Genomic DNA, 13,510 nt, shown 5'->3' on the forward strand with positions numbered 1-13,510 from the left:
TCTGATCCTCTGTTACTGTCTCAACCCTACCAAACCACGATCCTGTTGCCGCTCACTATGCATTTTTCACTCATCATTCCGCTCCTAGTCCTGTTCGTCGTAGTCATGACTCAAGGCCCCACAGAAGCTCCTCGTGTTCTCCTCGGGCCCGTCTTCCAGGCTCCTCGCGGACTTGACACAAACATTGGCTTCCTCTCAGCAAGCTCCCAGCTTTCGAGGCATCTCGAAGACGTTTTGAGTAGTGGTGCAAGTCCATTCGGTTCCTTCACCCGAGATGCAACATCAGTCTCCATCTCCATGGTTAGCGCAGCTCAAGAAAGCCCACTCTTCGAGTTCCAGTATACGTCATCTTTGCTGAACGTCACTGCAAACGGCACAAGGAAGGTGTCTGGTGACAGCATCTTTCGCATCGGGAGCATATCCAAGCTTTTGACTGTGTACGCTCTGCTCTTAAAGAGCGGGTTGGTACATTGGGAACGTCCTGTCACGGATTACATTCCTGAACTGCGTCACAATACTGGACAGCCTCGCGACAAGGACGGGATAAACCGTGTACAGTGGGAAGAGGTCACTGTTGGATCGCTCGCCAGCCATATGTCTGGCATCGGACGGGATTGTGAGGGAACCCACCCAAGAACAAAGATCGGAGCTGACAGCGGGATGTTCCGACAGACAGCAGCTCGGATCTCTCAACCTTTCCGCTTCCGTGGACTGAGCTCGGCCTTCCGCAACTGGCGGCGGCAGACATACCGGCTTGCGGTGGAGATAAAGTGCAGCCTCCATGCACGAGAAAGGGTATTGATCCCATCCTCTCGATCTGATAGTGAGCGGTGTCGACTGACGTCTACGACAGAGTACTTTCAAGGGTTCCTCAAGCGCCACCCGGTTTTTTCCCCACAGTCAACTCCAATCTACTCCAACACGGCGTTCCGACTTTTGAGCTATGTCCTTGAAACCACAGCGGGCGACAGCTTCGAAAACATCATGGAGAGAGATGTGTTTCAGGACCTTGGAATGACGCATACAAGTGTCCGAAAGCCGCAAGATGACTCTCTAGGCGTCATTCCTGAGGGCGACAGTATGTGGGCTTTCGACGATGGTGATGAAGCGCCGTATGTCCTTGAGATCCCGTTCTTACTTTGGCTGACGAATCGCCACAGAAGCGGTGGTATCTATTCCACCTCATCGGACTTAACAAAGCTAGCTCGCAGTATCCTAAGCAACACTCGACTGTCACCTTCGGTGACTCGACGCTGGCTTAAGCCACTGGCCCACACGTCAGCCTTGACGCTCTCCATCGGAGCACCCTGGGAGATCTGGCGCACGAAAGGCAACACCACAATTGAGTTGTACACAAAAGCCGGCGGCATTGGTCTCTACAGCTCACTTCTTATCCTGATTCCAGATTTTGACATCGCTATTGCGATCATGACCGCTGGCCCCAATGGTAGTGTTGTTAACTCTGTTGCCGAGATAGTCATGCAAATATTTATTCCTGTCTTGAAACAAGCGGCTCGAGATGAAGCGGCGGCAAACTTTGCGGGTCACTATGTCTCGAATTCTGGGACCGATTCTTCTGTCGTACTTGGCGTGCGTAACGGTCCAGGACTGGTCATCGAGAAATGGCTGAGCAACGGATCCGATCTCTTGGCGACAGCTCAAGCGTACTCCCAGGCCACCAATTCAGGTATAATTGGGTCGGTAAGGCTTTACCCGACAACTTTAGTTCAAGAGTCGGGCGCTGGGAAGCGTGTGGCGTACAGAGCCATATTTGACACCGTAAAGGAGGCAGAAACAGCCGACAGGGTGTTCGAGGAGAGCCTCAATGCGTGGGCGAAGGTTGATCAGACGATGTATGGGCGGGTGGGCGTAGACGAATTTGTTTTTGATCTCGATGCAAGTGGCGTGGCGATTTGTGTTGAGCCGCAGTTCCTGGGGATCAGATTAACAAAGGTACTATGATGAAACCTCAACCGAGCTTAATTCTGTAATAATCGGCGTTCGTTAGGAACTATAGCAGCAAGTTGATCTTCAAATATGGCTCTCTGAGAGGTTACCACCTGACGAAATGCTTGCGCTCTTCCCATTCTCCGTCAGGACCGTTCGGGCGCAATTTGCAAGAAAATTCGGCTGTCCGAGCTTTCGCATCAATGTCGATGCCTATGGCATGAACGCGACGAAATTCTGGCACCCTGTGAACGTTCAAGAAGGTTGCGTGAAGTCCCTCCTCCTCGATCTGCTTGACTTGTTCCGCGATCTTGGCCATGACCCTCCCATCCCAAATGCCTTCCGGCTGTGGGACAGATAAAAGAAGCTGAATTGCTTTGGCTCGAAGATCGACGATGCGGCACTTGACGGCTGTGAGGTACAACGGGTAAACAATACCCATTTCGATGGAAAAGGTGTTTGCTGAAGAGCCGGCAAATTTTTTGCGAAGCAACTCCTCTGAAAGAAGGACAATGCGCCGAAAAGTATCATCGAAGGCATCAAAGACCACCTCCACAGGATGTAGGGCGTCGGCCATGAGAACAGTAGCTGTATCGTGATAGATTCGAAGCAGCTTTGCCTGGTGAGCTCCTTCCGAGGTCTCTGATTGATAAACGGCCCAAAAAGGCATGAATGCAGTCTCCCATTGTCTGAGCCTTGACTGAATACTTTGAGCTTGCGCTAGGACATCTAGCGGTATCAAATTTGCTTCCCGGTAGCGGTAATCCTCGGCCGTATTCCGCAGGAAGCTCCACACACAGTTGAGTTCCTGGTACAGGTGTTCTTCGGCGTTGTTCACTTCAACAAAGACAGACGAGCTGTCGAAAACGGGCTGCCTCGTTATCGCCGGTGCTCTACGCGCAACATACGATGAAGCTTGGACATCGAGACGAGTGAAGGCTTCGACTAGATCTTCGTCCACTGTCAACGCAGTCAGCCTTAGCTTGAAAGTGCTATTGATTCTTCATACCTTCAACAGACGAAACTACTCGGAGACCGTTCTCCAGATGCTTTTCGGCAAGTGTATGACTCCCTTCCAGGACTTCGAAACATATGCAAAGGATTGAGCACATCAAAGCTGCTTCAACTGAGCGACAGTCTCGTTGAGATAAGAGCTTCTGAAACGCCCTAACGCTCTTGCCATACTGTTGTAATGCAAATGAGCTATGCTCATGTTGCCCAAACCGACCATTATGGTTTGGAAACTGCAAAGCGCTGAAGGCTATTGCAGCATGTCGAACGGCTGGCTCTTCATGCATGACTTGCAGGACCAGCCTTGTCCATTTTCGCGATTTGGCATAGCCCGAAATACCAGGAATGAGCAGGTGACGGAAGACATTGAGGTGCTGGGCCTCTTTCTCTCCGTCAAGACCGACAGTACATGGTGGGAGGCTCGAGATAGTTAATGGTGCAGCCCACAGAACGGCTTTCTTTGCCGCAGCAGCACTAGTGAAGCCTTCGCACTTTCGGCCAGTACTTGTGCATCTATTGCAGTACGGCCTGATCTCATCGCATTTGACTCGTCGAACTCTTGACGTACTGTCAGCGGAGGAAGGGTCGCAAAAATACAGCGAGGGACACACTTGCAAGTAGGGCAGCCAGAGTAGGATTTTGGGCCACCTTTTCTCGTTCTTTTCATGGTATGGGAAACCTGTAACTGGGCATCCATTGCCGTGCCATTTTGAGGTTGAGGCATTACTGTGCTGGCAGCGTATAATAGGGTATCTGAAGGGCTTGACCTTTTCAAGGCTTCAGCACCAGATCGCGGTCGGCAGGGAAGACCCTTGCAATCGGGCAATCCGACGCTGATTGTTCTCCTCTCCCTTCCCAGCGTTCTTAACTCCCTACCGCTGGGTAATCGGGACGATGGTCTTAGTATCTTGCCCTTCGAATATTTTGCTAATGCTATGGCGTCTATCGGACTATCTGTGCTCAGTGCTACTGCGTCTGCGTTTCGATGAAACATCTACCATACTTCCAACATTTGCACGGATGATTCATTCCAGTGCGGACCGCTCGTCACCAGTGCACCATTGAGACTTTGATCCAAATCTCTGCTTCGACGATGACTTATATTGGTACGATAGCTCGATCGGTGGCTACACAGAGCTCTCGAAGTCTGCAAATTGACCGGTCGTAAGTTGGTCTGGATAGTACCAGCGAAAGGACTCAAACCATTCTCGAATGATACGCAGTTGCGTTCGTCAAGCTCATTGCGGATGACTATGTAAAGCTTTTCTAGCGACAATAACTAGCGTAATTGCAGCCCTCTCACGCGACGTGACTATCTCCATGGGCGCCGCCCTAACCGCCCACAAAACCTCAACCTAGTGAGTGTTAAATATGCTGTAGAAAGACAACCTCACCGGAGAGCACCTCCATCCATAGGTCTCCCCTAGCCGGTGAGCTCCGTTCGACGAGCACCATGGGCTCACGTAGAGCGGCTGCACCAATAGCTGTGGATGGCCTCGTCCCATCCAATATTCTTCAGCTGCAAGTCGTCACCAGCGTCAACGCGCATGACAACGCCGCCCATAGGACAGCCGCGCTGCCTGTATGCCGATCCGTCAGCTACAGCGCCAGCATGGAACGAATGCTGGCAGCTAAACCACCCACTTGTAGATCCAACAGGTTACCTCGAGAGCGGGCCAGAATTTTGTGATGCCGCCGTTTCTGTGATGACCTGTGAGCAGACTGAGTAGGGTGAGGGAGAGATGTAGAGCATGACACGTACATCTTGGTGGTGTCGACATTTACGCAGGTGAGTGCTCGCGAAGGGTAGAAGTTACAGTTCCAATTATTGCCGACAGGCTCGTCGCAGTACGTGACCTGATAGCGGTTGTGAGCGGCGCTACTAATCGAGGGGGATAAATCCAGCCCGACATACAAGAACTTTGCCTTTGTCGTCAGAGGTGTTGTCGCAGTTGAGCTCCTTCAACACGACATGCCGGCCGACGAGGATGAGGGCAAGGATGAGGGAGACAATGGCTACTGCGAGCGCTGATAGAAGGCGGAGCACCATGACGGTTAAGCGGTTGCGAGTAGGGCGTGGTGAGTTGAGCTGTTGCGAGTAAAGTGCTGCGATCATTGAGCTGTTGCAAGTCTGGATGGAGAACGATGGATGATTGATTGATTGATTGATTGCGGATGGAATATGAAGGATGGAAGACGGTGAATGAAGCATGTTGTATATCGAAGCAGATGGCACCCTCAGTGCGCTTTCCATCTACAGCTTGAAGCTCCCGCCCCCAGCCCTTACCCGCTGTCCCTCGACAGCTTTGCCGTCGATATCCCTGAGCTCACCCTTCTTGCCAATAACCCTCACACCACCTCTCTTCAAGTCGCCAACTACGTTCTTCTGCTCCGCTGCCTTCTTGTTCTCGACTTTTTCCCCATCGTTCTCACCCGCCTTCCTAATTCTTTCCTTCTCCCTCCTCCTCCGTCTGAGCTTCTGCTCCCTGCTCATCTCCTCCCTTGCAACAGGCAATCCGGCCTTCGTGACTACCTCTGCGTTCCCCTTCTCCTTCTCTTCGCCCGGCCTATAAACCTCCTGCGGCGCCAGCTGACTCGCCGCTCCGATATCACCACCAGCAGAAGGTCTTGCGTCTTCCATTGAGATGGTAGGTGCATCCGTCCTGATTTCCAGACTCGCGGCTGCGGGTTTGGGTCTGTAGTGCCAACTGCTCAACGAGTCAAGCTTAGCGCAGACGTCCTTCCACAATGCCTCAATCTCCTTATGCTCCTTCCTCAATTTCTCGTCTTTGATGTCCACGTAGTTCGGATCTGTGCGCTTGAGGTGCTCCTCCTCATACTCCTCCGCCAACCCCTTGCTCGCCTTCGTGTCATCGAGCTCGAACCTGCCTCTCCGCGTACTGGCCGCCAGAACCTCATCCGGTCGCCGCTTGCGCACCTCGTCGAATTCGCGGGCGAGGATTCGCCGCTTGATCAGCGCCTCGATGTCGTTGCTGACTTCCTGCGTGATAACCGGGACCGGCTTGCCCGCGCGCTCGAACTCAAGGTCTTGCTCCAGGAGCGAGTTCACGGGCCGGTCAGCCGCGCGCGCCTCACCGGCCAGGACCCATTCCCGCTTTGCGACATTTGCGGCTTCGAGGCGGCGGATCTCGGTCGCGAGGGCAGCTTGGCGGCGTTCGTGGTTTGAGCGACGGGATCTAGGATCCGAGGGATCGAGGTTCTCCAGCTCGTCTTCGGATTCGGCTGGGTCTTCGTCTTCGAAGAGGTCGCGCTGGACGCGAGACATCGTGCGTTCCATGTCGTCCTCGGCCTCTTCCGCGTTGGTGGCGGCGACGCCGTTGGCTGCGTCTGGGAAGTTATGTGGGTTGGGGCGACCACGCTTCTTCTTGTTCTTGCTGGCCTTGCGGGCGGGTGGCGCGAAGAAGTCGGCGTACATGATGTTGTTCGTGTTTGTGAGGCCGCCCATGTCATCCATCTCGCCTGCTTCGAGCTCGTCGTCGTCCATATCGTCGTCACTGGCGCCTTCGGGTGCATTGAGGTCGACGTTGCCGAAAGTCGGGCCGTCTTCCTCGTCCTCGTCTTCTACGTCAACATCTTTGTCTTTGGTTGGAGCACGGCTACCTCCTGGACCCGCGGATAACGGATCGGCATCCCAATCAATGTCCTCTTCGTCGCTTGCTGCGCCATCGTCGGGGTCGCCTCGAGCATCTTGTTGTTCGAGGAACTCGGACTGTCTGTTAAAATCGTCGATGGAGAAGAAGCCATCGTTCAAACCGAATGTATCGGGCTTGTATTCTTCAGCGGGTTCTTCGTCGAATGGTTCGTCTTCGGCAAGCTCGTCCGCATCATCGGCGAAGTTCTCTCCATCCGCGGCTGGCTCTCCGTTCTCATCCTCCAGCCCGTCAACATGTTCATCCCCGGATACATCTTCGCCGTCATACTCCCAATCTACACCTTCTTCTCCCAGACTTACGTCATCGTCATTGTCCTCCTCCTCAGACCCACTAACCTCGAACCCATCCTCGTCGAACCGGACCATCTTAACATCCTCATAACCATCGTCACCCGCGTGACCATTCATCAGCGGCCCCTCTAATTCGCCATTAACCAGCCCATCCTCAATCTCAGGTAATGCTCTCTCCACCTCTCCACGACTCGCATCCAACACCCTCCTCGCCTGCTCCCAAACCTGCTCAAATCCAAAGCCCTCCAAATGCACCTTCCTCAGCCGCAACGGTACCTCATCCCCATCCGCGCCACGCTTGCGCTTACGCGCTTCCCGCTGGCGCTGCGTCTGGGCGTCCGAGACACCGGCGGCAAGAGGGTCGAGGAATCTTTTAGCTAGCGCTAGAGCCGAGATGTGGAGGGTTGATGGAGGTTGGAGGAAGGCGTGAGGGGTTGTGCTGAGGGTTGTGAGGAGGGCGGAGGTCGCTGGATCGGCGAGGGACATGGTGGGTGGTTGGTGAGATTGTGCGGAGAGGGTGTGAGAAGATATCGAAGTTGTGGGGCTGAAGGATGTCGTTGCCATGCTCGCACGTCTATCAGTGCGATGTAAGGGCAACTGCGTGGTGGCTTGCAAGTGGCAGCTTTGTGCTGTGCGGTGGTCGTCAAACGCCTTCAGTGATTTTTCGAGGTCGCGAAAAACTGCCCCGCCGGGACGAGCTGGGCGCCGGGTTTCCGCTCCACCCTGGCGTTAAATTCCGCCGTCACCTTAACCTACTATCGACTCGCTACGCAACGTGGTAACCCATCAGGTCCCTAGTATTGGAAGTTCTCTGCTTAGATGGCTACTTTGTTGCACTCGACGATGCAGCTCCGTCTCACGCTCTTTCTGATGACGCAATCAATGAACCACACTAATCCGTACTGGCCGGGCAGTGCTCGGCTTGTTCCTTTGGGGTCGATGTGTTGCAGAAAGCCCTGCAGTGTTCCAGACAACTTGAGGCACCTACAGGAATTAGAGTGGCGGAAGATGAGCGCGTCCTGCATGAGACGGAGGGGGGATCCGTTGTCCGTCGGCTAGCGGACTGTGGCCACCTCATGGTTTACCTTACACCTGGGCACGTGGAGACTCAGAGAAAGTTACCTAAGGTATGATCAAGATCAAGAAGCGTCAACCATCACTGGTTGCTCATGCAACACTTTGGTGAGTCTCTACGCGGGCGAACGATGAAACATGGGATACGCGCAGCAATGAAGCAGCAGGTAACTAATGAGAGTCATGAAGTGAATCTGGAGCGGGAACACCTCGTATTCGGAGCCGACACCGATCGTAGCTGTGTGGCTGACGTGCTTGTCGTGCCTTGTTCCGATGCTCGCGTGCAGGTTCCTGGATCTCGGGCTGCTGCCGATTGCGTGGATTTGCCGAGTGTGCCCAGGTGCCAGGTGGAAAACGGCCGTCACAAAACGCTGTCATGGCGCCTTTGCCTTCCAACTTGCCCAGGAACCGGTATTCAATCCGGCCTGTCTAGCTGCTTGGCTGCACCAATTGATGTGGTTTTAAACAAGCTTTGGATCACGGTCAATTAGAAGGCGAACCAGGATTCTGAAGAGCTGAGAGGATGTTGGCAAGGAGCGCGCCGTCGTATGCTTGACACCTGCGATCCGTTGGGAACCCTCGCAGGAGGGACAACAGGAGCAGCCCCCGACTTAGAGAATGCAAGAACCTTGTGAAAGCAGTCACCATCTTGTCACCGGCGATTTCCTTTCAATGCAGGGTAGCGGCGGCGATTTTGTGGAGTAGCGCAGTTCATAACCGCCGCCGGCCCTGGCGCAACTTCAATTCCCACTTGTTGGACCCTTGGCTTATTACAGTCGTCAAACATCACTCAGACAGCAATGAAGTATGGGGACACCTTGCGACAGCGTTCGATTCCTGAGTGGGCCAATTGTGAGTTGTTAACGCCACGGCCTCATGGGATCCTGCATGGCCGTTGTGGATCGCTAACCGAATCGCTGCAAACCGCCAGACAACGTCGACTACGACGAGATAAAACTCTTGATCAAAGAACACACAACGCCAGGCAAAGGCAAAGCGGTATCCATACCTGGTCAGGGGAACATTACGGAAACGCAGTTCGAGGACAATCTCTATGCCGTCTTCGTTGAGGAACACCAGCGCGTGGACCTCTTCGTCAAGAGCAAGTCGGGCGAGATCGAGAGACGCCTGGGTATGTTGAACCTCCCAGCTGTGTACTTTGGACATCTGCTAATCTATACAGACCACCTCAACAAGCAAATTCGCCGACTCCAACCACGCGAGCCCTTGGTTGCGCCTAGCCGGATACCTGCCAAACGCCTGGAACGATATGCAAGGATTGAAGAAGAGGTCCTTAGGTGCGCATAGAGCTTGACGCCATTATGTTCTTCATTAAAGCTGATTGCTCTCCAGGGCCGGTGACGACCTCCGATCGCTCGCTCGATTCGTCAGCGCCCAGCGTCTGGCTTTTACCAAACTCCTGAAGAAATACAAGAAATGGACTCGATCGGACACATTGGGCAGTCGGGTCAGGCAAGACGTACTGAACAAGCCTGAATCATTCACGAACTTGGATATTGGGCCGCTGTTGGAGTACTATTCAGACATTCTTGAGGCTGTAAGAGCGCCGTTCCAGGCGGCTACTCGAACAGCCCAACACAAGAATGGGAATGCAGAACCGACGTCCGCAAAGGCTGGGCCAGGCTCCGGAACAAGGCGTGAGTCATCGACAACCATTACGATCCAGATACAGACTGCTGTAGCGGAAGGCACAGACCTGGACTTCGATGTAGCGTTTGACACGCTACCCCTGGGGCATTCTGGAAACAGAGCTCTATATTGGGTGCATATGGACAACCTGGTTGAGCTGCAAGTGCTCTTGCTGCAGCATATGCGATTGTTCATGTCACAACGCAGGAAGAGCCTCAGTCCTGCGGACACCCCATCCTGGACTCCATCTCACCGACTGTCGCGCCAGGGGAGTGACAGCAACACCCAAACAGACGGAGAACCCGACGCTGGCACTCTCTTACTCGACGACTTGGAGCGATTCGCGCAGAGGCAGAGTAGTAGCGCCATCAGCGATGGCGAGGACAATACCGGCACGTCCATGACAAAAGCTGCATGTACCGCAAGATGGACTCAAGCAGACGCGCTTGCTGCTGTCACCATATCCCCTGATCAGGCTACACCCGAACTGCGTGAGACACAGCCTGCAAAACTGAAGCGCAAGCACCTCGCCGCCTTCCTTGACCTTGGAAGACCTTTCAATGTCCGGCAACCCTCGGACCAATCTCCTACTGGGGACGACAACGACCCTCCAACCCCAACAGGAGGGACTTCGGTAGAAAGTGCGAGGAGGTGGCTTGTCGCGCATCCCCAGGTCGAACCCCTCGTGGAAGTCAGCGCAAACCGCTCCCGCTTCATTGGCCTAGTGAACTCATCGAGCAACGGAGCATGGGCTACCCTGGACAGGAACATCAGCATGGAAAGATCATCACGCGCCAAATTGAAGCGGACTAACACTACGCATACCACTGACTCGGTGCTGGGCTTTCCTTATGCTGTTCTCCAGATTCGTCGGGAAGGTGATAATGCCCCAAAGCTGATAAAGCTTCTCGATTCTAGCCACTTGGTGAGAGGTCCATGTCACTGACGACCGCTGTTGTCATTCAATGCATGCTGACCATTCACAGACGGAACGTGTACGTGGCTTCTCGCTAGAAGCTCACGCGGTATGGGCCTGCTGTAGGCCCAAGACCATGCAGTCGCCATTCTGGGTAGGTGTTCAGTGACGAAGCTGCCTAGATGAAACCTCTTCAACTCTATGGTGGATCTAAAATGTGGCACTAACATGTCGCACAGTTACCCTTGTTGGCGAAAGACATCCGCAAGTTGCCCGAAGGTAACACGAAGCGACGGCGGCTTGCAGGAAGCGCACAATACTCCTCCTCTGGAGGCCCCTCAACCTCAGCGACAGAAGTCGACACAAGCGCAAGTACGCCAATGCAAGTGAGCTCTCCAGCAACATCGGTGCCTGATCTGCCAGCAACAGCACTACTCAGCGCATCCAAGAAGAGACGCAAAGCGACCTTTGAGCCAGGTGTCCTCGCGAAAGACCTCGACGGCGCCGCGACCGCTCCCGCCCCCCGGTATTGGAGCGAATACGATCATCCCGAGGACGGATCGGATGACGACACCTATGTACTCTACATCGACCCCAATGCACGTTCCAAATTCCCTGGCCAGGATTCCTTAAGCAGACTTTTTAGAAAGACAAGATCATATTTCCGGCGCAAGCCATTAGAAAGCAGCAGGCCGCTCCTGTCGCGCGGCTCCAGCACCGCTACCGCAAATAGCGATGGTGACGACTCGTCCATCTCCGATGGCGAAGCCGCCAGCACGATCAAAGGCCGCACTTACGGGACTATGCCTCCCGGTTCCACGGTGGCGAATGTCGCCCCACCAACTGGTTTCTTTAACCGCGTGACGGGCTTACTGCGAAGTGGTAATCCATCATATTCTCAGCACCGCAGCAGCGCACATCGGTCCTTTTTACCCCCGGTCGAGAGCAGTCAGCACCAAGAGCGGGAGCACATCAAAGTATATCTGTCTTTCACTTCTCTGCTCTCATCACTCATCATCGCCATCATCACCACTTCCCTCGCAGCCACAGGCCGGCGCAAGAAGGTCAAAGAGGTCGATGCAGGCATCGTCTTTGGCGTGGTTGCGTCCGCCGTATTCGCTTTTGCCGGTGTTGCGTGGTGCTTGAGTAGACGGCACACTGCCGGCTGGTCGTATAGCATTCTAGTTGCGGTGGTGTTCGTGGGCGTTTGCATTGCGGATGGCATGTTGTTAGCTTGGATGGTTACTTGATATCGTTGCACTTGTCTATGTAGCGACTTTGCATACGGCACCCTTCTTGTACCTTCTTTACACGTCTTCCTTGGATAATTCGCGTTAGCGCAGGACGGATGCCTTGCGCTCTTTGTCGTCTTACGAACAATTACACCGTCTGATACCTGCGGTCATCATATACCTACCTTGGATCAGCTGAGCTTCGTTCGAGATTCTCGATGGAGGCTCAAAGGGTATGAATATCCTTCGTTCTTTCCTTCATAGTCTATGAAGCGTGCCACAGATGCACCGTTGCTGTTACGTGGTATGTCCGCTCTTTCTCAATTTATGCTGAACCTGGGAGGCTTGGTGCGGATGCCGACACGAAGTTGCGTTGGTGTAACGATAGCAAGGTAACCGTTCAGATCTTGGGTCGCGCTTCACAGCCCTACATCGACGCTGAACAGCGGAATCGTTAAAGTGGCGATACACCCGCCCTTGTGGGAAGGACGTCAGTTCGTAGTTCCTGCGGTGCTTCATTGGAGTATCCGCGATGACTTCATTGCATTACTTCAAGCTCCCTGGCGTCATGCTCTTCGCTTTTAGGCGTACTTCATATCTTCCACCCTCTCACATAAGTAAGGCATAGCACTGCACCCGTAGAGGTTCCAAAGCTCTACGACTTCCACCATGTTTGCCTTCTCATCCGCGCTCGCCTCAACCTTCATATCCCTTCTGCTCGCCACGCAGCTCCTCACCCCCAGCTATGTCGCAGCGGCACCAGACCCGCAAGCCAGCACCTCCCCAGCGCTACCGGCCCCTACAGCCTACCTCGACCGGCGCCAATACCCGCCGGCGCCAAACATGGGGGTATGCCTCACACAAGCTCCGCCCCACCTTGCCGTGCCGCTAACAATCCCGTCGCAGTTCTACATCTGCAACGGTGCCTATTGGAGCGGTGTATGCAAGCACGTGGCCTCGATCGAGGACGTTTGCGTCAATCTGAACACCCTTGACTGGTATACCCCCTCTGTCCCTTGCGTCCATTTCGTTTTGCGTGTCTAAACACTGCGCTGCTCCGGGTTCATGTATACTTCACTCGCTACCAGAGATTATGCTTCATACACGACACCACAGCCCCACTGACTCGCCCCCAGGACCGGCAACATCACATCCATTGCCCCCGACCCCGGTGTCTCCTGCTACGTACATTCGTAAGTTCTCTCTCCCCTACCTACTCTCCTCGTCTCCAACGGCTAGCATAGCTAAGCCGGAACAGCGGTTACGGCTGCGACGCCGAAGATCCCAACAGCGATATGTGGGGGTACAGATATCCGGGCACAGGTGACATAACCAGGAGCAGTTGGTCGGAAAACATCTTGAGCTGGAAGTGCCGTTCTATTTTGGAGTGTACGGGCGGCATATCGAGATACAGCTTGCCGCTGCCGGGCCAGAAGTGAGGACTTTATGGGTGGGTGGTCATGGATCTCATGTAGGCGGGGTGTGTCGTTCTTAATGCAGTCCTGCGAGTGGTTATTTCGTTCGGTAGGTCCTGTCACTGCATACCTACGTGTATTGGGTTGATCGAGCCCTATTCCGGATTCTTGAGCGAGGGCCGCACTGTACGACGTCTTCTCAGCTCGTTAATCATATTCCATAGAGCATAATTCTTCCATCCTACTTACGTGGGCTTCCGTCACGAACAACGCCAGGGGAGATGCAGATGGCCCGTCGCTG

The 13,510-nt window shown here is 54.1% G+C and overlaps 6 protein-coding genes across 6 annotated transcripts; 3 read left to right on the forward strand and 3 right to left on the reverse strand.

The window, feature by feature from the left end:
• Positions 1 to 57: 57 nt before the first annotated feature.
• On the forward strand, positions 58 to 1,962 carry W97_02121 (uncharacterized protein; the record flags this gene model as incomplete). The annotated part of the gene is made up of 4 exons (XM_007780023.1): positions 58 to 616; positions 673 to 795; positions 854 to 1,112; positions 1,161 to 1,962. 4 exons carry the CDS (start codon positions 58 to 60, stop codon positions 1,960 to 1,962), a joined length of 1,743 nt encoding a protein of 580 aa, XP_007778213.1.
• Positions 1,963 to 2,053: 91 nt separating this feature from the next.
• On the reverse strand, positions 2,054 to 3,178 carry W97_02122 (uncharacterized protein; the record flags this gene model as incomplete). Its single annotated transcript, XM_007780024.1, has 2 exons — positions 2,054 to 2,907; positions 3,133 to 3,178. The coding sequence occupies 2 exons, from the start codon at positions 3,176 to 3,178 to the stop codon at positions 2,054 to 2,056; spliced, it is 900 nt and encodes a 299-aa protein (XP_007778214.1).
• Positions 3,179 to 4,417: 1,239 nt separating this feature from the next.
• Positions 4,418 to 5,008, reverse strand: W97_02123 (uncharacterized protein; the record flags this gene model as incomplete). The annotated part of the gene is made up of 4 exons (XM_007780025.1): positions 4,418 to 4,538; positions 4,603 to 4,659; positions 4,721 to 4,815; positions 4,874 to 5,008. 4 exons carry the CDS (start codon positions 5,006 to 5,008, stop codon positions 4,418 to 4,420), a joined length of 408 nt encoding a protein of 135 aa, XP_007778215.1.
• Positions 5,009 to 5,212: 204 nt separating this feature from the next.
• On the reverse strand, positions 5,213 to 7,408 carry W97_02124 (uncharacterized protein; the record flags this gene model as incomplete). Its single annotated transcript, XM_007780026.1, has 1 exon — positions 5,213 to 7,408. One exon carries the CDS (start codon positions 7,406 to 7,408, stop codon positions 5,213 to 5,215), a length of 2,196 nt encoding a protein of 731 aa, XP_007778216.1.
• Positions 7,409 to 8,796: 1,388 nt separating this feature from the next.
• W97_02125 (uncharacterized protein) lies at positions 8,797 to 11,812 on the forward strand (the record flags this gene model as incomplete). The annotated part of the gene is made up of 7 exons (XM_007780027.1): positions 8,797 to 8,848; positions 8,928 to 9,128; positions 9,180 to 9,294; positions 9,350 to 9,835; positions 9,998 to 10,571; positions 10,633 to 10,716; positions 10,802 to 11,812. The coding sequence occupies 7 exons, from the start codon at positions 8,797 to 8,799 to the stop codon at positions 11,810 to 11,812; spliced, it is 2,523 nt and encodes an 840-aa protein (XP_007778217.1).
• Positions 11,813 to 12,463: 651 nt separating this feature from the next.
• On the forward strand, positions 12,464 to 13,233 carry W97_02126 (uncharacterized protein; the record flags this gene model as incomplete). Its single annotated transcript, XM_007780028.1, has 4 exons — positions 12,464 to 12,643; positions 12,701 to 12,792; positions 12,931 to 12,987; positions 13,053 to 13,233. 4 exons carry the CDS (start codon positions 12,464 to 12,466, stop codon positions 13,231 to 13,233), a joined length of 510 nt encoding a protein of 169 aa, XP_007778218.1.
• Positions 13,234 to 13,510: the final 277 nt, after the last annotated feature.

The sequence above is a fragment of the Coniosporium apollinis genome, assembly GCF_000281105.1.
Source record: "Coniosporium apollinis CBS 100218 chromosome Unknown supercont1.7, whole genome shotgun sequence".
Taxonomy (NCBI): Eukaryota; Fungi; Ascomycota; class Dothideomycetes; genus Coniosporium; species Coniosporium apollinis.